The sequence below is a fragment of the Danio rerio genome, chromosome 17, assembly GCF_049306965.1.
Source record: "Danio rerio strain Tuebingen ecotype United States chromosome 17, GRCz12tu, whole genome shotgun sequence".
NCBI classification, from domain to species: domain Eukaryota; kingdom Metazoa; phylum Chordata; class Actinopteri; order Cypriniformes; family Danionidae; genus Danio; species Danio rerio.
Window position 1 is genome coordinate 15,923,414 of NC_133192.1, and position 21,071 is coordinate 15,944,484.

The window sequence follows — 21,071 nt, forward strand, 5'->3', positions numbered from 1 at the left end:
CTTTCACCTTAGTCGCCTTTTGGTCGTCCTTCCCCTGCGCCCGCACTCTCTTCTGCAGCCACGGCCTGCCTTTGGAGGTGCTGACCAGGCTGCGGAGCACCATGTTAAAGAACCTCCTCATGGAGCTCTGGATTTGGGGGTTGATGGACTGGAGGAGCCGACCCGCCCAGGCTCACTGGAGCCCATTGGAGTGTGTCCTTCTCTCTCTCCTTTGGGAGCCTGACTGTCTGTCTGACCGAGTGTGTGTGAGAGTGTTTAGACACTACAGAGTGGTCAAGAAGAGGAGGGGAGCGGGGTTTGGGGGTATTTGGGAAATGGGAGGGTGGGTGGCAAACACTCTCTCTCTCTCTCTGTCTCTCCCAAACTGCATTCCCTCCAGGACCAAGCGGAGGTGCCAGGGGAAGATAAGAGGTATCTGGTAACAGTAGACAGACAGTGCTGTGGCATGTCACTGATAGACAGTGAATTCGACGTCACGCTAGCTCAGGCTAAAACACACACACTTTCATACAGTGAAGTTGATACAGGAAGTCATGCTAATACCACTCGTGTTATCGAAGGAAGAAGCATGTGGAATAGATAGACAGCATGCAGTGATGTATGCAGACATCTGCTTTAAAATGTGCAGATCATCAATTAGCAATAAACAAACTCACTCAATTTCCTTTGGCTTAGTCTCTGCATTGCCACAGCGGAATGAACTGCCAATTACTCTGGCATATGTTTTATGCAGAGGACGCCCTTCCACTTTCTCATTCACACACACACACACACACACACTCATTCACTTGCGACCAGTTTTGTCACAAAGCACACGAACATGGGGAAAACATGCAAACTCCACAAAGAAATGCTTCCAGGCCCAGCCGGGATTTGAACCAGCAACCTTCTTACTGTGAGGCGACTGTGCTAACCACTGAGCTGCTCCTATAAACAAGTTAAATTTGTATATTGATTTGTAGAAAAGTGTTGCTAGACGGTGGTAACCAAGGAATTGCTGTGAAAAACACACGGTTGCTAGGGCGGTCTGGATGGTTGTCTGTTGGGGAGAGCGTCAAAATAGCCAGAAGTCGTTCATTTTTAATGGGAGCCAGCGGTGAACTCCGGCAAAAGTGGCGTGTCACCTCTTACTTGGTGTGGGAGTCAAGGAGAGTTGAAATCAGGACAGCTTTATGGTTATTACCTATGACAGGATTCGACAGCAACCTATCGCAATATACTAATCTAATGCTTGTGGACTGCAGAGACTGCAGTCCTATAAAATTTGTTTTTCAACTACAATGTTTCTAAAGCTAAACGAAGCAGAGCTTGATTGTTGCTATGGCTGGTTTCTGTTTATTATACATGATGCATACAAAATAGCGTTAAAATTAAGACCTAGTAAAAAACGTAAGGCTAGTAACTGTCTCCTATAAAGAGCATGTTGAAAGTAAACTAGCACTTAAATATTCACAAAAAAGCCTCACTACACATATAATAAATTTTAAAGCTGTCAACAGTAGCGCTGTGAATGTACTATTAGGCATAGGCTGGTCTAAGATTCTGACGGTACGATAACCTTGGATAATTTTTTTTTTTTTTTTTCGTGATTACTGCTTCAAAATTAGTTCTTTTTAAATGACTGGGTAAAAACAAAAACTTTTTTCCTCATTGAACACTATATATTTTATATTAAGAAACAGTAAAGTATTTTGGACCAGTAGCTTTTGATTTGGAGGTTCCTTTTCTGCTGGATGTGCTTTTGCCCTAAGAAAACAACATAAAATAATTGTAAAAAAAACTGTAAAAAAAAAAAAAAATTTAAACAAAAAAATAAAAATAAATAAATCTATACCTTAGGAACGCTATACCAGAACACTTTTTAAAAATTTTAAAACCTTGACATTTCCAAACCACTGTATACCTTGAAACCGGTTATCCTCCCATGCCTATGTACCATTAAGGTTTTCCACGGAAGATAGTTACCAGGGTGTTGTTGTGCAATTGCTAGCGTACTGTGAGTTGCTAAGCAGTAGCAAGTTTTTAAAATGGTTGCAAAGACATCGTCAAGTGATTTCTCAGATGATCAACTGAAGCTATGTAGTTAAAAGGCTATTATGCATATTTACCAATGCATTGTTAAACTGTTGCTAAACTGTTGCTAAGGTTTCTGAATGGTGTCAAAGCATTGTTAAGTAGTTAATATTTTTTGTTAATATTTAAGTCCTACTTTTAACATGCTCTTTATAGGAGACAGTCAATAGCCTTCAGAACACCTTAGCAACATTTTAGCAACCGTTTAGCAATGCATTGGTAAATATACACAATAGCCTTCTAATTACATAGCTTTAGTTGCTAAAATGTTCAGAATGGAGGACAAGGATTTGCCAAAGACTATAGAATACACAAGACATGTCATTCACATATTTTTTTAGTTTTGCATGGGGAAAAGTGTAACAGTCGATATGGCGAATGAAGCCCCACCTACTAGTACAGTAGCCAATCAGCTATCGCTATAGACTGACATATCTCCGGGAGAAAGCTTGGACCAGACATGTGCTTTTACGACAGTTTCAACAGTCAGCGACAGTCAACAAACGCACTGGAATCACAGCGAATACTTGCTTTACAGAATATATATCCAAATAAAGCTTTAATATGTAATTTTAAATAAACCAAGTGCACTTGAGAAGTTTTTTGTAAAGTTTTTTTGAGCAGCGTGATCAGACGATCATTATCCAGAAGATGATAGTGTGAAGAACGACCATAAATGAGGTTGGTGTAGTGATCTCATTGCTTTTGAGTGTGCATGTGCATTAGCTCGGACACCTGAAAATAGGGCAGTTTTGCCCGACACTTAGAATTGAAACTTAAAAGACGGTTGTTGTTTCATTTTATTGGTGATTCCACATATGTAATGTAATTGTAAGCTTGGCTAACAGTTTTGGAGAATTTGATGTTTCCTTATTCAGACAGAATGCCAAAGCATACTGCCTGAGAGGCATTTCAAAGATGGCCGTCAAGTGAAATGGCTTGCCTTAAAGGGACTTTGAATTTGCTAAGCAGTTGTTAAGGTGTTCTACTGTAGATGGTTTCTACTACACTGCTAAGTGTTTGCTAGGGTGTTGTTGTGGATAGTTGCCAAGGCACTGCTAAGCAGTTAGGTTGTTCTGAATGGTTGCAAAGCCATTGTCAAGCAGCTTCTAGGGTGTTCTACTGTAAATAGTTACCAAAGCGATGCCAAGAGGTTAGTGGGGTATTGTGGATTATTGCCAAGACATTGCTAAGCTGTTCCTAGCAAGCTCTGGATGGTTACTCTTGTGTTGTTAAGTGCTCACTATGGTGTTATGGGTCATTGGCAAGGCATTCTTAAGCAGTTTTTAAATAGTAGATGTTACCCAGACCAATGCAGAAGACATTTGGTTGCAAAGACATTGGTAAGCAGTAGCTAGCTTGCTCAACCATGGATTAGCATTGCTTAGCAGTTTCTAAGAAATGCTATGTGAGTGTCTTGCTATTCTAGGTGATTACCAGGACTTGGCTAATGGCTGCTGAGTTTCTAAAAATGTCTTGAATCCCTTATTAAGGCTGATTTATACTTCTGTGTTGAGTGATCGGCACAACCCACTGCACAAGCTTTGTGCATAGTCGTGCATTTATACTTCTGCATGAGGTTTGTGTTGCTCTGCAATAACACTTCCAAAACACTAGCAGGCAGTAGGTTATTTTCCTCTGTGTCAAGTTTATTCACAGGTGTTTTGTTCTTTCTGAACGATACTGATGCGTCCTAATTCACGTAGCCTACTTATACTACACCGTAAAAGTATTAACTTAAAGTATCTACTTTTTTCCTCAATATTTTTATTTTATTTTTTCCAGATATTATACAAACATACAATTGTATATGAAAAATAGAAGTCCTATCAGCAAAGAGATGACATGAAATACATGGCAATAAAAACAAGAAAACTGTCGAACTCTTAAATCAAACTTACACTTTTCTACTCCCTTCTATCCACCAGCTCTCCCATCAGAAAAGTATCTACTTTTGAGTGTGTAAGAAATGAGTATGCAGGCTTTGGGACATTGTACTTCCTCGTTAACAGATCGTTATGTTGCTTATACGTGCCCTGTCAATTATCTCGACACATCATCCAAATTTCTTTCATATTTAATATCCTACTACCATATTGGAGAAGCAGCAGCAGGATAATCTGCCATTCGCGAGTCTTTCATGCAAAGAAATCTCAGGTCTTTGGGTAATTAATGTTAACGTTAATCTATCTATCTGTCTGTCTGTCTGAGGGCTATGCAACTGTGCAAAGTCTATGCCGGACCATACGTGTGCGCTTGATGCAGAGGTATAAATCAGCCTTAAGTCTCTTATACTGTCAAAACTTTTATTGTTATTGCTAACTCAGCTCAACAAGTAAATATATTATCGATATTAGGCAAAATCTCGTTATCTGAGTATCACTACCAAAAAAAGTAAAAATAGATAAATGAACATATACCACAGCGGCGCGGTGGCATAGTAGGTAGTGCTGTTGCCTCACAGTAAGAAAGTTCGAGCCTTGGCTGAGTCAGTTGGCATTTCTGTGCAGAGTTTGCATGTTCTCCCCATGTTCGTGCTCCGATTTTCCCAAAAAGTTCTAAGACATGCGCTATAGGCGAATTGGGTAAGCTGAATTGTAAATAGAGTGTGTGTGTGAATGACAGTGTATGGGTTTTCCCAGTGATGGGTTAGAGCTGGAAGGGCATCCCCTGCGTAAAACATATGCTGGATATGTTGGTGGTTCATTCCGCTGTGGTGACCCCTGATTAATAAAGGGACTAAGCTGAAAAGAAAATGAATGAATTAATGAAATATATACCACTGCTGCAAAATGTAAGATATAGATGTGCCTGCTAATAATAAGTACACAAGTTATCAATACTGACTTAATCTGTAAAGTTGAGCACTCACGTTCATTTGCACATGATGATTAAACAGTATCTACTCTGTAAGCAAGAGAAGATTTTCTGATGCCAAAGAAGGAGGTGAAGTCGCAGCACTCAATGCTTTGTCAATAATAAATCTCAGGGCACAGGCAGGCCTTGTCACCGTGAGTCTCAGGCAGTCTTGACAAATAGAGCTCTGGCTGGGACACATCTGACTGGGTATAGCTGCCCAGTTTCCACTGTAAAAACTGTTATTGCTTCCTATAGTTTATATCAACATGTCACAGACTAAAATGCTTCTGTATGAAAAAAAGACAATTGAACGCTTGAATTTTCACTGAATATCTTAAAACTGCTAAAAACCAAAAAAGTTGCTATAAGTGTTTGAATTTATTTGATGCAGATGGTAAATGTGCCCCAGCAAAAGCATTGTGGGATTGTTGACACAGTGAATGCCACCTGATTTACTGTACCGAGACGTCAATAGGGTTGTCCATAGCAACGACTGCATCCACAGAACCAGGCAAGTATCTTTAACTACACTGCCGGTCGAAGACTTGCATAGTTAAGTGCAGTTAACAGCAGTAAACAGCACACTCAATCTCTAAGCATTTAACACCTCTGACAGTTCCTCGCTCTCACGGCTGACACCTGGAACAAGTGAGCTCGAAAACACACCGGAATATGTTTGGATTTCACGTTTGATGGAAGTTTTGAGCTTGACAGCATGAAAAAGCATTGAGAGGAACCTGAAAAGAAGGGAGAAATGAGAATAAGTTCCATAAAGGGATTCATAAATAACTCCAAGTTTCCCGAGGGCGTTCATAGTCTCCCTCTTACTCATAATCAATAACCATTAGACACAGATTTCGTTCCCCCAATGTAAGAGAAATGGCATAGGTTAAGGTGGTGAGATGAGGTTTGAGTCTGAACAAGTGCAGGAGAGAATCACGAAAAGAGAGATGGAAATGGAAAAGCAGAGATTTAAACATAGTGATGGAAGTAAAATGAATGAACAATACAACAAAAGATATAACAATTGACAGAATGTCACAAAGACAAACAGAATCATAAATTATACTGTGGATAGAATAAAAGATAGACTGATAGAATTACAGGAAGAACAGCAAACAGACTGATATACAGCAGACAGAATGTTTGAACAATTGATAAAACCAACAGACACAGACGGACGGACGGACAGACAGACAGACCAAAGGAAGGAAGGAAGATAGATAGATAGATAGATAGATAGATAGATAGATAGATAGATAGATAGATAGATAGATAGATAGATAGATAGATAGATAGATAGATAGATAGATAGATAGATAGATAGATAGATAGATAGATAGATAGATAGATAGATAGATGGCCGGACGGACGGACGGACGGACGGACAGACAGATAAGCAGACGGACAGACAGACAGACTGAAGGAAGATAGATAGACAAAGACAGACAGGCAGAATGAAGGACAGACGGACAGACAGATAGATAAGCAGACAGACAGACCGGAGGATGGATGGATGGATGGATAGATAGATAACCAGACAGACAGAATGAAGGACGGACAGATGGACAAAAAGACTGACTAAAGGAAGACAGACAGACAGAAGGACGGACGGACAGACAGATAAGCAGACGGACAGACTGAAGGAAGATAGACAGAAAGACAGACTGAAGGCAGAATGAAGGACAGACGGACAGACAGATAGAAAAGCAGACGGACGGACGGAAGGAAGGAAGGAAGGAAGGTAGACAGACAGACAGACAGACAGACAGATAGACAGATAGATAGATAGATAGATAGATAGATAGATAGATAGATAGATAGATAGATAGATAGATAGATAGATAGATAGATAGATAGATAGATAGATAGATAGATAGATAGATAGATAGATAGATAGATAGGCCAAGAGATTCAGCAATACAGTAAGATCACAGTTTCAGCAACGAGGCTCTGGGGAGCAGTGATTGACACTAGCGTGGACTCTAATAACTAAAGCACACACTGGCTGAGCTGCCCACTACAGCCATGCGGGACGTATTAGAGATCTCGGGCTGCCAACACTCTCTGTTCTGAGTGCAGATCAAGTTGTAATCTCGCAGCCAGAAAAGCTGCCTTCCACAGAGCAAACCCGAGCCCGAATGCGTGCGTGTTTGCTTGCAATCACCCAGGGCACAATTTGTTCAATCCATAAACCGGAAATTGACAAGAAGAGGCAGATTCATGTTCTCGCAGCAAATGAAAAACCGTCATGGTTTTACCCAGAAGCTTGGATGGTAACGCTTTCTTTTACAACCCGCAAAGTACCGCGTAAGTACAGTGAAATTACAGTGTACTTTTCTGTACGTACTGTGTAAGTATAATGAACGTATGTGTAGGTATGAGGGAACAAACCGTAATGCTTGGGTAAAAAAGGGGGTAACAACCAGATGTTCATCACGAAAATTACCGCGTAAGTACAGTGAAATAACAGTGTTCTTTTCTGTACCTATAGTGCAAGTATAAATAACGTTTACGTAAGTATAAGGGAACAAACTGTAATGCTCGGGTAATAAGGGGGTAACAACCAGATATTCAGCATGAAAGGTACCGCTTAAGTACAGTGAAATAACGGTGCACTTTTCTTTAAATTGCAAAAGAACAAACCATAATGTTTGCGTAAAAGGGGAGTAACAATAAGATATCCATCACGCAAAGAAGTATATTAAGTTTACGATGTACATTTCTTCAAGTATTGTATACATATAAAGAATTATGCAAGGATGGTGACAACCTATTGCTATCTGCAAATGTACTGTATATGCACCTGCGTGAGTACATTAGTACTCTTATTCAGTGCTTGGGTTTTATATGGGGTGTTTAATGAATAAAAGGTTTACAACCTGTGAAATTATGAACCCTTATTGTATACTGTATGTATTTTAAATCTGCAATTCAATATAAAATATATTTCCATACACTACTTACCTTATGTTTACTCGTCGATCTCACCAAAGCCATCAATGTCTCCATAACTCACTATCAACAAATAACTTTGCATGACATAGGCCTACCGTCAGGGTTCAATGCAGATTAAAACAGGCTCGCATCTTTACTGCTGTTGCACAGGGGGGCTAACCGTTGCATTTCAGTAAATGTATAGCTGATGCTTTATAGAAAAATCTAGTAATTTAGTCTTCAATCAATAAAAACTGCTGCTGTAGTTTACTCTGTTCTTAGTGTTCAAGTATACACTAGTATGTTAAAGTTCAGCTTCTTCCCTCTTTGTTCCCTGTAGTTAAAGGGTAAATACAGTATTTGTTCCCTCCTTGTTCCCTGTACTTACAGGGTAAATACCACATTTGAGGGTTGTAAATTAAAGTGAAGCTTTGTTCCTCCCTTGTTACCTGTACTTACAGGGTAAATACCACATTTGAGGGTTGTAAATTAAAGTGAAGCTTTGTTCCTCTCTTGTTACCTCCTTGTTCCCTGTACTTACAGGGTAAATACCACATTTAAGGGTTGTAAATTAAAGTGAAGCTTTGTTCCTCTCTTGTTACCTCCTTGTTACCTGTACTTACAGGGTAAATACCACATTTGAGGGTTGTAAATTAAAGTGAAGCTTTGTTCCTCTCTTGTTACCTCCTTGTTACCTGTACTTACAGGGTAAATACCACATTTGAGGGTTGTAAATTAAAGTGAAGCTTTGTTCCTCTCTTGTTACCTGTAGTTAAAGGGTAAATACAACATTTGTTCCCCCCTTGTTCCCTTTAGTTTACAATGTAAAATCTTGAAGGCAGTGAAATAAATATACAAACACACAATATATTTCTTCTTTACTTTGTAACCTTTATTTTAATAAATAAGCATTTTAAAAGACTTCATATTAATCAAACATTGTCTTGTCTATCATTGCCTATACTCATTCATTTTCTCTTCGGCTTTGTCCTTTTGTTAATCTGGGGTCGCCACAGTGGAATAAACCACCATCTTATCCAGCATATGTTTTACGCAGTGGATGCCCTTCCAGCTGCAACCCATCTCTGGGAAACATCCATACACACCCACTCCCACACATTCACTACGGACAATTTAGCCTACCCAATTCACCTGTACCGCATGTCTTTGGACTGTGAGGGAAACCGGAGCACCCGGAGGAAACCCACGCGAACGCAGGGAGAACTCCATGCAGAAACCTTCTTGATGTGAGGAAACAGCACTACCTACTGTGCCACCGTGTTGCCACCCAGCTGCAACCCATCACTGGGAAACATCCATACACACTCATTCACACACATACACTACGAACAATTTTACCTTACCCAATGTCACCACATATTTTTGGACTTGTGGGAGCACCCGGAGGAAACCCACGCTAACATGGGGAGAACATGCAAACTCCACACAGAAATGCCAACTGACCCAGCCGAGGCTCGAACCAGCGACCTTCTTGCTGTGAGGCGATTGTGCTACCCACTGCGCCTGCCTATACTCAAACAGCAAAATAACACATTATTTCCTTCCCCCTTTTTTTCTGGCATCTCTTGCTTGGCTTCCTCTTCTGCTCTTCTCAGCTTCCACTGAGGACTCTGATGGTGAGTGGCTGATGAAATCCCATGGGTCTTGCTGCTCTGCATTTATATAAAATATATAAACAGACAGAAAGGCTTTTAGTAAGCTATAGACATGTTTATTTTCCTGTTTAATGTGTGTGTAGTGGTTGTCCAACAATTTCACACACTAAACATTTACAGATACCATACAGACACTATACATTACTTACTATCAAACAAAAGTACTATCATCAGATCATATGGGAGATTGTGATCATTTATAGTGATAATAATTAAAGCGCAGAGGGGAAAAGGCTTAAATATATGTGCAGGCAGTATAGACTTTGAAGTAAAGATTATTTGCAGTTCAGTGTACATATTTAAATTCTGTGTCACTCATTAAATGGTAAGTAAATGTAACATTTGGGTTAACTACCCCTAAGGTTAGTTTTTGATTAAAGTACATGTCTTAACCCATCATTAGTCCTAAATAAAGTGAAAGATAACATAATATGGTTGATGTACTGTTATGGACCCTTTTTACATTTCAGCACAGTGAATGGGAAAGTACAACACATTTTTTTTACAATCTTCTTTGCTCAAATAAAATGAAAACTTTACGATGGTGTTGTCTCGACAATTAGAAAAATAAAAATATAGTGTGAAACTGATAACGCCAGCAAGAAGAGAGAATAACTTCTAATTTACTCATGACCATTGACACTGTTTGAAACACCTCGCACATGTAATCATATTATATAATGCATACGTAGATACAAATAAATGTTATTTTATAAAAAAAAATCATATAAAAAACTCAAGGATTTTAGATCCTGATGATCGTTAAACGCGTCATAACAGTGTTGTGAAAAGGGTGTAATTGTTAAAAATAGGTACAAACTTCAGATATAAACAAAAACCTAAACAAACACTTATATGTACATAACGTCATAAAAATACTTGTTTTATTTACCTCGCGCTGCCGTCCTTGTACTGCCGTGAACAGGAAATTCTGGGAATGGAGGACGGAGAGTTGAATCGATTCGTCTTCAACAAACCGATCAGTGTGACATCAAAACATCGCGAGAACAACAGACAGCTCCGTGTGCATTAGAAATCCATCTCGCGATATTGTATCACTTCAGGTACGCGCCTACTGATTTGTTGATTCAAACGAGTTGTGAATCAAGAAGCCTCTAAAGATCCGAATCAAACTGCAGCAGAACGCCACGAGGTTTTTCAGACTTTTGGGACGTTTGGAATTGCTCCGTCTTGTCACAATGTAACACATGTGAGTAAATCGTTGTCAGTAAATAAGGCTATTGTTACGATTAGAAATTGTGCATTAACCAGATTATATTTATTTTGTTTCATTTGTTTTTAGCGTAAAATTAACGCTAGTTCATGGCCGAATCTAAACGGCCAGCAGCGAATATTTACCAATGTTTACTGTCGTTTACTTTGCACATCTTAGAGATGTTGCCAAAGTTCCTATGGATTTAGTTTCTTCATGTCATTCCAGAAAGACTGGATGATGAGCAGGTCAGATCTCTGTGGCTGTTGTCATACTGACTGTGCTGACGATTTTCTCCCTTTATACGTTAATTACAGCAAAGTTAATGACAAAATTAATGTTTGGAAATGTAAATTGATATTTTCTGTAGCATGCCAGTTTGATATATCAATACCCCCCCCCCCCCCCCCCCCCACCCAATTACTAGTAACGTTTGCCTAGGACTTTAGCACAGTAGCCTACTATTTAAGCCTTTTCCCCTTTGCGCTTTAATTATTATCACTATAAATGATCACAATCTCCCATATGATCTGATGATAGTACTTTTGTTTGATAGTAATGTATAGTGTCTGTATGGTATCTGTAAATGTTTAGTGTGTGAAATTGTTGGACAACCACTACACACACATTAAACAGGAAAATAAACATGTCTATAGCTTACTAAAAGCCTTTCTGTCTGTTTATATATTTTATATAAATGCAGAGCAGCAAGACCCATGGGATTTCATCAGCCACTCACCATCAGAGTCCTCAGTGGAAGCTGAGAAGAGCAGAAGAGGAAGCCAAGCAAGAGATGCCAGAAAAAAAGGGGGAAGGAAATAATGTGTTATTTTGCTGTTTGAGTATAGGCAGGCGCAGTGGGTAGCATAATCGCCTCACAGCAAGAAGGTCGCTGGTTCGAGCCTCAGCTGGGTCAGTTGTCATTTCTGTGTGGAGTTTGCATGTTCTCCCCATGTTAGCGTGGGTTTCCTCCGGGTGCTCCCACAAGTCCAAAAATATGTGGTGACATTGGGTAAGGTAAAATTGTCCGTAGTGTATGTGTGTGAATGAGTATGTATGGATGTTTCCCAGTGATGGGTTGCAGCTGGGTGGCAACACGGTGGCACAGTAGGTAGTGCTGTTTCCTCACATCAAGAAGGTTTCTGCATGGAGTTCTCCCTGCGTTCGCGTGGGTTTCCTCCGGGTGCTCCGGTTTCCCTCACAGTCCAAAGACATGCGGTACAGGTGAATTGGGTAGACTAAATTGTCCGTAGTGAATGCGTGTGAGTGAGTGTGTATGGATGTTTCCCAGAGATGGGTTGCAGCTGGAAGGGCATCCACTGCGTAAAGCATATGCTGGATAAGATGGTGGTTTATTCCACTGTGGCGACCCCAGATTAACAAAAGGACAAAGCCGAAGAGAAAATGAATGAGTATAGGCAATGATAGACAAGACAATGTTTGATTAATATGAAGTCTTTTAAAATGCTTATTTATTAAAATAAAGGTTACAAAGTAAAGAAGAAATATATTGTGTGTTTGTATATTTATTTCACTGCCTTCAAGATTTTACATTGTAAACTAAAGGGAACAAGGGGGGAACAAATGTTGTATTTACCCTTTAACTACAGGTAACAAGAGAGGAACAAAGCTTCACTTTAATTTACAACCCTCAAATGTGGTATTTACCCTGTAAGTACAGGTAACAAGGAGGTAACAAGAGAGGAACAAAGCTTCACTTTAATTTACAACCCTCAAATGTGGTATTTATCCTGTAAGTACAGGGAACAAGGAGGTAACAAGAGAGGAACAAAGCTTCACTTTAATTTACAACCCTCAAATGTGGCATTTACCCTGTAAGTACAGGTAACAAGGAGGTAACAAGAGAGGAACAAAGCTTCACTTTAATTTACAACCCTCAAATGTGGTATTTACCCTGTAAGTACAGGGAACAAGGGAGGAACAAAGCTTCACTTTAATTTACAACCCTCAAATGTGGTATTTACCCTGTAAGTACAGGGAACAAGGAGGGAACAAATACTGTATTTACCCTTTAACTACAGGGAACAAAGAGGGAAGAAGCTGAACTTTAACATACTAGTGTATACTTGAACACTAAGAACAGAGTAAACTACAGCAGCAGTTTTTATTGATTGAAGACCAAATTACTAGATTTTTCTATAAAGCATCAGCTATACATTTACTGAAATGCAACAGTTAGCCCCCCTGTGCAACAGCAGTAAAGATGCGAGCCTGTTTTAATCTGCATTGAACCCTGACGGTAGGCCTATGTCATGCAAAGTTATTTGTTGATAGTGAGTTATGGAGACATTGATGGCTTTGGTGAGATCGACGAGTAAACATAAGGTAAGTAGTGTATGGAAATATATTTTATATTGAATTGCAGATTTAAAATACATACAGTATACAATAAGGGTTCATAATTTCACAGGTTGTAAACCTTTTATTCATTAAACACCCCATATAAAACCCAAGCACTGAATAAGAGTACTAATGTACTCACGCAGGTGCATATACAGTACATTTGCAGATAGCAATAGGTTGTCACCATCCTTGCATAATTCTTCATATGTATACAATACTTGAAGAAATGTACATCGTAAACTTAATATACTTTGCGTGATGGATATCTTATTGTTACTCCCCTTTTACGCAAACATTATGGTTTGTTCTTTTGCAATTTAAAGAAAAGTACAACCTTATTTCACTGTACTTACGCGGTACCTTTCATGCTGAATATCTGGTTGTTATCCCCTTATTACCCGAGCATTACAGTTTGTTCCCTTATACTTACGTAAACGTTATTTATACTTACACTATAGGTACAGAAAAGTACACCGTTATTTCACTGTACTTACGCGGTAATTTTCGTGATGAACATCTGGTTGTTACCCCCTTTTTACCCAAGCATTACGGTTTGTTCCCTCATACCTACACATACGTTCATTATACTTACACAGTAAGTACAGAAAAGTACACTGTAATTTCACTGTACTTACGCGGTACTTTGCGGGTTGTAAAAGAAAGCGTTACCGCTTGGATATTTGTATCTACAGGAAATGAAGTAAACAAACTACATTCTGCAGCTTACTTACCCAATATGCAAACATAAACTCACTTGGCACAGAATTTGCTTGTCAGAAATGTCGTACTAGCAGTGGTAGATGTTTGTGAATATTCAGGCTGAAGACAGCACCAATTGGGGATTAATTATCTATTTGCTGCAAACCAGGGGTATCGATAGACCCAATCGTCAGTGCCCCAGTAATTGCTTTGAGACACTATTTACTTTATATGCAAGTGTATGTATTAGGAGTGGTAATCCCAGAATAAATACACTATTCTCTATGTATAACCAAACCAACGCTGGAGAAGGCAATGTAGTTTAATCAAAAAGCAAACTGAGCATGTGCGCTGAAAAAAACACACCTGTGCACCTCACGCACCGTTCCTGCATGACGTTGACGCGCTGCTCTGCTGCCGGTGTAAGTCCCGTCTGTTAACATGCACGCTGAATATATATATGTATTTATGTTTATATTATTATTATTATTATTATTACTATTATTATATTATTCTTGGGGAATATATTATATTTTGGGGGGAAAAAAAAAGTTTTTCCTAGCAATCACCCAACAACCACCTAGAACACCCTAGCAACCACTAAGAACCGCCTAGTAATCGTTCAGAACACCTTACCAACGCCTTATCAACCACCTAGCAAGAAATTAGAACACCCTAGCAACCACCTTGTAACACCCTGGCAAAACCTTAGCAACCACTCAAACACCATATCCACCGCCTAACAAGAAACATGCCAGTCCATACTAGTAATATGCTAACACATGTAGTTATCTATATGCCAACTGTTTCAAAACTTCTTAAAACTACTTCAATTATTGAAACTGTCAAACTTTCTGACAAAGCTCTCTCAAGTCTGTCTACAATCTTTACTTTTCTAGTAAACAGTTAATATCTTAATAACAGGCATGTAATAAGCCAGTATAGTTAATAGCATGGAATGTGACTTAAGCTGAAGTGTTCGTATTAGCAATGTGCTAGCTGAGATTATCACATTTTTAGACTTCATTTAGGATGAGAGTGAAAGCTAAAAGTCTTTGTTTTTGTTGTAAGACAGATATTATATAGTGATAGTACAGTGATACTGCTGGTTAACTGTTTATATATAATAACTTAGATTTGATTTTAATTCATAACTTAATTTGACTATGTGCGCCTTTTGTTAAGCTGTTTTGAAGCAATGATTATTGTAAAAATCACTATAAATAAACTTGAATTAAACTGAATATTAATATCAGAGTCTATTTTACCTATATAAGTAATTTTTGGAACAGATCAACAACCAAGACATTTCAGATTTTGCTAGTTTTATAATAAAAAAATATTGTATGTCTCAGAGCAAAGCTGCAGTGTTAACTTGCTGAATGAATCTGTTTAATGAATCAGGTGAGCCGATGATTCAATGATCGATTCAGAAGGAGTCACTAGCTTCATTTTAAAATGAATCGTCTGTTTTGAATGAAACATTTGAATGAATGATCTAATGATTCAATCATAAAGACAGGGACTTCTGCATTCAAATAGAATTAAGCGAAGTTTACATATAAACTAATTTCGAGAGGATCACATGCTTATGATTGCTTGCGGCTGGTCTCGCATTATTCTGATTCACCAATCAGACGATTCCTAAGCCACTATAAATACCCTAAGTTCCATATAACAGCCATCTTTGTTTTAAAGAATCTCCCCTTCCACCCCTACTCCTCCTCCTTTCCTAGATGGGTGGCACAGTGGCCCAGTGGTTAGCACTGTTGCCTCACAGCAAGAACGTCACTGGTTCTAGTCCTTATCAAGCCAATCAACGTTTCTGTGCAGAGTTTAGACGTTCTCCCCATGCTCACATGGTTTCACCCTGGATTCCCCAGTTTTCTTCCACAGTCTAAAAATATGCAACTTAAGTTAATACCTAAACCAAATTAGCACCACAGACATACTCCAAGTAGTTATCTCTTAAGAGCAATCACTATCTGTTCATTAGTTACTACAGCAGGGGAGTTCTCGAGTTCTACCTGAGCTCAAACTCCCCTCTCAACTTACAAAAGGGAGGGAGCCTGGGGCTCGAGGATCTTATGAGCTCAGGGTTCTCTCGCAGGATAGCATGCCAAGCAAGCTTTATAATCAATCATCAGCTAAGTGTGAACTCTTGAAAACTATTTTAAATATACACTACCTGACAAAAGTCTTGTCGTCGATCCCAGTTGTAAGAGCAACAAATAATAACTTGATTACTAGTAATGGAAAAATGTAAGAAGGTAGATTTTTCCGATGAATCATCTGTTAACTGCATCCCAATCATCGCAAATACTACAGAAGACCTACTGGAACCTGCAGGGACCCAAGATTCTCACAGAATCAGTCAAGTTTGATGAAGGAAAAAATCATGGTTTGGGGGTTACATTCAGTATGGGGGCGTGTGAAAGATCTGCAGAGTGGATGAAAACCTCAACAGCCTGAGGAATCAAGGCATTTGTGCTGCCCATTACATTAAAAACCACAGGAGAGGGCAAATTCTTCAGCAGGTTAGCACTCCTTCTCATACATCAGCCTCCACATCAAAGCTCCTGAAAGCAAATAAGGTCAAGGTGCTCCAGGATTGGCCAGCCCAGTCACCAGACATGAACATTATTGAGCATGTCTAGAATAAGATGAAGGAGAAGGCACTGAAGATGAATCCAAAAAATCTTGATGAACTCTGGGAGTCCTGCAGGAACGCTTTCTTTGCCATTCCAGATGACTTTATTAATAGGTTATTTGAGTCATTGCAGAGATGAATAGATGCAGTCCTCCAAGCTCATGGGAGTCATACACAATATTCATTCTTTTTCCACTGCACCATGACTTTATATTCTATACTGTACATTATTTCTGTTAAGTGACAAGACTTTTGTCTAAGCAAAGTCAGACCTTACTGTCCTAATTAAATCATTAAAAATCAAGGCATGATCATATTTTATATTGGTAAAATAAGCGTAATCTAGAGCCCTTTGCCTTTCATATGAGCCACTTCTGAAACTTCTGATCAACTATAAGTCAAGTTATTATTTGTTGTTCCTAAATCTTGGATAGGCAACAAGACTTTTGTCAGGTAATGCATATTTATCATTTAATATGAATGATCATTGCTTATTGTAACCAGCAAACTTAAGAAAATCCTTGTGACTTTAACCTAACATGAAGACTGATATTTTTTGCTTGCTTATCATATTTGATATTCTATTTATCCCGTCCCAAAGGATGAAATTACTTCTGCGTTTCCTATCCGGCAGTTCTAGAGTTATTAATATTCATATCCACAGTAAGTCAACATAAACCACAGCTCTGAAAAGAAATGGGTGTGTTGGTTGTTTGGCGCATCAATTTTCAAGCTTAAGCTGGATTTACAGACATCTAAGCACTGTTACTTTCAGTTACACGTCAATTTAAGGTCCTGAGGTAAATCGCACATGTCTGTCCTGTCAGGGAACAATTCCTGTGGTCTATTGTACAGGCAAAGAGGGTAAACATGAAAAGTGCATCAGTCTTTAATACACCACAGGGGATGTGCGCAGTCCATTAACTCTATCAGCTCACTTTAAATCCTCTCACAGTTCAATCTGTCTGAACTCCAGCTCATGCAAAGGTCAAAGGTTAACTTTAGTACAGAAGAAGCTCCTTTCGTTCACCTTTGATCTTTGACCCTATTCGGCTCTCGCTCTTCTAAAGTCTCCTACTGAGAGACGCTGCTGCCTCATAGAGATGAGAGATAAAACGCCAATTTCTACTTAGACAATATTCAGTGCAATGGCTGGAGAAAGTGCTCCGAGACTTTGGGTGTGGGGGATTTTAAAAGCACACAACCCTGAGTGTGTCACAATTCAGGAATTCTGACAACTGACCCAACCTTTCCAGAGCTCAGCGCTCAGAGCCTTAAAATACTCCCCCGCAGGCTAATGTTTCATTCTGCTCAGCCACAACTGCAGCACTCTCACACAGAAACAATGACAGTACAACACCTGACAGGATGAGGAACACAAACACAACAAGAATGTGGAACTAATATCAGCCAAAACAGAATAAATGAAAGAAATGCAATTTTGCAATACATCCAGACATGAAAGTCAGATCTATTGTTTGCAATTGGGATTGCAGAAGTTTAAAAAGTTTTTCTTTTGAATGAAAGACAGTTTGGTTATTTGGAACACTTGAAGAGTTCAGATGCAAAAACCTCTTAACGACATCTGTAATTGAAGAGTTCAGATGCAAAAACCTCTAAAAGTTATCTGAAATTTTCCTCTAAAATGAGCATTTTTATCAGGCTCCTCTGTATATATTCAGTAACATCACTTTTATGGCAAAGAATACGTCCTTTTCCGTGTCTTTAAAGTTGGAATATGTCAACATAAACAAAGGAGGCTGAGATAAATGTTCTTTTTTGATGGAAATTTCAGACGGCACTAAGAGGTTTTTGCATCTGAACTTGCATCTGAATTTTTCACAAAAATAAGCATTTTTCTGAGGCTCCTATGTTTGTTGAGTTATTTAACTTTCAAGGCAATGAAAATAACTTGTTTGTAACTTTAAAAGTAAAATTACTAAGCCTATTCATAGGAGTCGGAGAAAAAAAAGCTAATTTTAAAAGAAAATTTGGAGGTTTTTGCATCTAGACTCTATACTTGCCTAATCTGGAATGGTAATATTATATGAATTAAATAATAATAGTATTATAATTATGAATTTCTTTGTTTAACTAGTGTGAGAGAAACTAATTCAAATCAAAGAAAATTGGTTAAAGTATCAAAATAAAGAGAACTTTTAAACTATTTAGTCTTGCATTCATTCGTTCTTTTTCCTTTGACTTGGTTGCTTTATTTATCAGGAGTCGCCACTGTGGAATGAACCACCAACTTATCCAGCATATGTTTTACACGGCGGATGCCTTTCCAGTAGCCAGTAGCCTTTCCAATTTAGTTTATTTAATTCACCTAGCGCATTTGTTTGGACTGTGGGGGAAACCAGAGCACTCGGGGGAAATCCACGCCAGGACTTGAACCAGAGACATTCTGGCTGTGAGGTGACAGTGCTAACCACTTTTTCCCTCTTTATTTTTACCATAATTATTAATCAAACCTTTGGATGAAAGCATCTGCTAAATGATTGTGAATGTAAAAGTGTTCAAGTTCTTTAATGCACACACTTGTTGCACAACAGCCCAAGTAAACTACAAAAACATTTTGCTTACATTTTAAAAAATCCAATTTAGTGATTTTTAAACAAGGCATACGTAAATACATGCAAATTCTTTTTGTGCCTATAGTGAAAATCTGAAATGCTCAAATTAATTCATTCAAATGCTCATGAGTCATAACTTTAATATTTAATATTAAAATCCATACTATACCAGTCTAATATGTCAGACAAATGCAGTGATTTAACCAATACGCCAAAACCCATAAGCACCACGGTACTGTGATAGGAGCAATTCCATGCAAATGTCAACCTTGCCATGAAAAAAACATTTTCGTCATGAGTTTTTTGTGTAAGCAAGAATTTTACAGCACTTTAAAACCACTCAAAATTTCCCTGTTAATGTTTTCAAACAATTAAATTTGATTTACCAAAGTCACACAAGTGGCAATTTCACATCAGTCACATCCATAACAGAGCTTTTTCCTTATAAATGCAAAAAAGGTCAAACAAAATAAAATCAATCATTTTTGTTCTACAGTGAGTCAACTCTTATCCTTTTGATTAGCAATGTTTTTTGGGTTGTCGAGTTTAAATCACAGAATTTTTGCAAAGTATGTTGTATGCTGTAAACTCACAGACTTCTCTGGTCACATCCAAATCACATGATTATTTTCCTCATTTAAAATATGAAAAATGTTTACAGATTGAAGTTTTTCTGATCTTCTAACTCTGTGGTCAGTTGTTTTGGAAAATATAAACCAATCGTTCAATATAATGTTGACATACTTTCTCTGTGATTTTATGTTTTGGGATTTTACAGCAAATGTCACATCCATAATGTTGGATTTATTTGTAGTTGTCTTAAAGCACTTGCATTATTGTGGTGGTTGTTTTTTGTACTTTTTATTATTAGCATGCTATAAACTGGAAATACCCAAAGTTCTATAAGGCATACCTATTAACAACAAGTTTACTTTTATATTATATTATAAAATTATATTAAACATATATGACCAATAAATGGCCAAAATATCAAAGCATGATGCTATTGTACATGAACTTTAAGCCATTTAGCCAAAAGCGATTGTAAACTGTTTAAAGGCTGTTGTATAAGTTCTTCTGAAATGCATGAAATATCGCAATTCTTTTCAATCTTAAACAAAATTATCGCTATTAATACGGAATAAATGCATTTTAGCTGTTTAAATGTGTCCGAATATTTCATGAGACCTCTCTATACATATGATTGGGATTGTTTTCAGCTTTCAAGAATATTTTAAAGAAAGTTGAATGCGTTCAGCATCAAGCGCTTAATATAACGGTAACCAATAACATTTAAATTATAAGAATCACCACACAATATAAATCCATTATACAGCCATATAAATCAGAGATTTTTTATCTTCTACATGTCTCGCTAACTCGATTCTTCACATTCTCACTCATTCAATGAATGATTTAACGGAACCCCGTAGTCCAGCTCAATATTACGAGTTATGAATTTATGAATGAATGTTGAGACAGAGTTGTCCATCATCCTTCTGACTGACAGCTCTGAGGCGGTAAAGTATCATCAGCTCTAACAAACTTACCGGCATCATGATTGCAAGACGGCGAAATCAAACAGAACGACCAATATATAAACATGAACGTCTATGTTAAACTTCCAAAAGAAGAATGGACTATAAATTAATTTATTAATAGTGTTATTCAAGCTCTCAGTCAGCGCGTTATGAGTTTTGTCCTGTGAATGTGGAGAAAGGATGCGCCATCTGAACTGGGTCATTTACGTCACAACGGCGTCCCAATCCACTGGCTTCGGTGTTTTGTGCAGGTTTTTATGGCAAGCCATTTTAGCGTTAACTGATTATTTAAGTTTGGTTGAATCATACTTATGTATTATTTAAAGAATGTTTGCTTGTTTCCACTCCAGAGATTAAAATGGTAGGTTGCGACTTTTTATTCCGACAATTTCCAACAAAAGTGTTTAGACCATTTGGGATGTATACAAAAACAATGGTCCCAGCATATTGGTCCTATTCAATTTTTTAATTTTAAAGCTTCAC

At 38.2% G+C, this 21,071-nt stretch overlaps 1 protein-coding gene across 10 annotated transcripts in view; it reads right to left on the reverse strand.

The window, feature by feature from the left end:
* Positions 1 to 20,779, reverse strand: part of ppp1r13ba (protein phosphatase 1, regulatory subunit 13Ba) — a 77,491-nt gene extending 56,712 nt beyond the window's left edge. For 5 of the 10 annotated variants that reach the window (XM_073927365.1, XM_073927361.1, XM_073927364.1 and 2 more), the window contains exon 1: positions 20,598 to 20,779. In XM_073927365.1, coding sequence (XP_073783466.1) covers positions 20,598 to 20,606 — 9 coding nt within the window. In that variant the 5' untranslated portion in view covers positions 20,607 to 20,779. Of the gene's footprint in view, positions 1 to 7; positions 248 to 20,597 lie in introns of those variants that run through there. The other 5 variants (XM_073927362.1, XM_009292889.4, XM_009292887.4 and 2 more) reach the window with 3 other exon arrangements.
* Between the last annotated feature and the right edge of the window lie 292 nt (positions 20,780 to 21,071).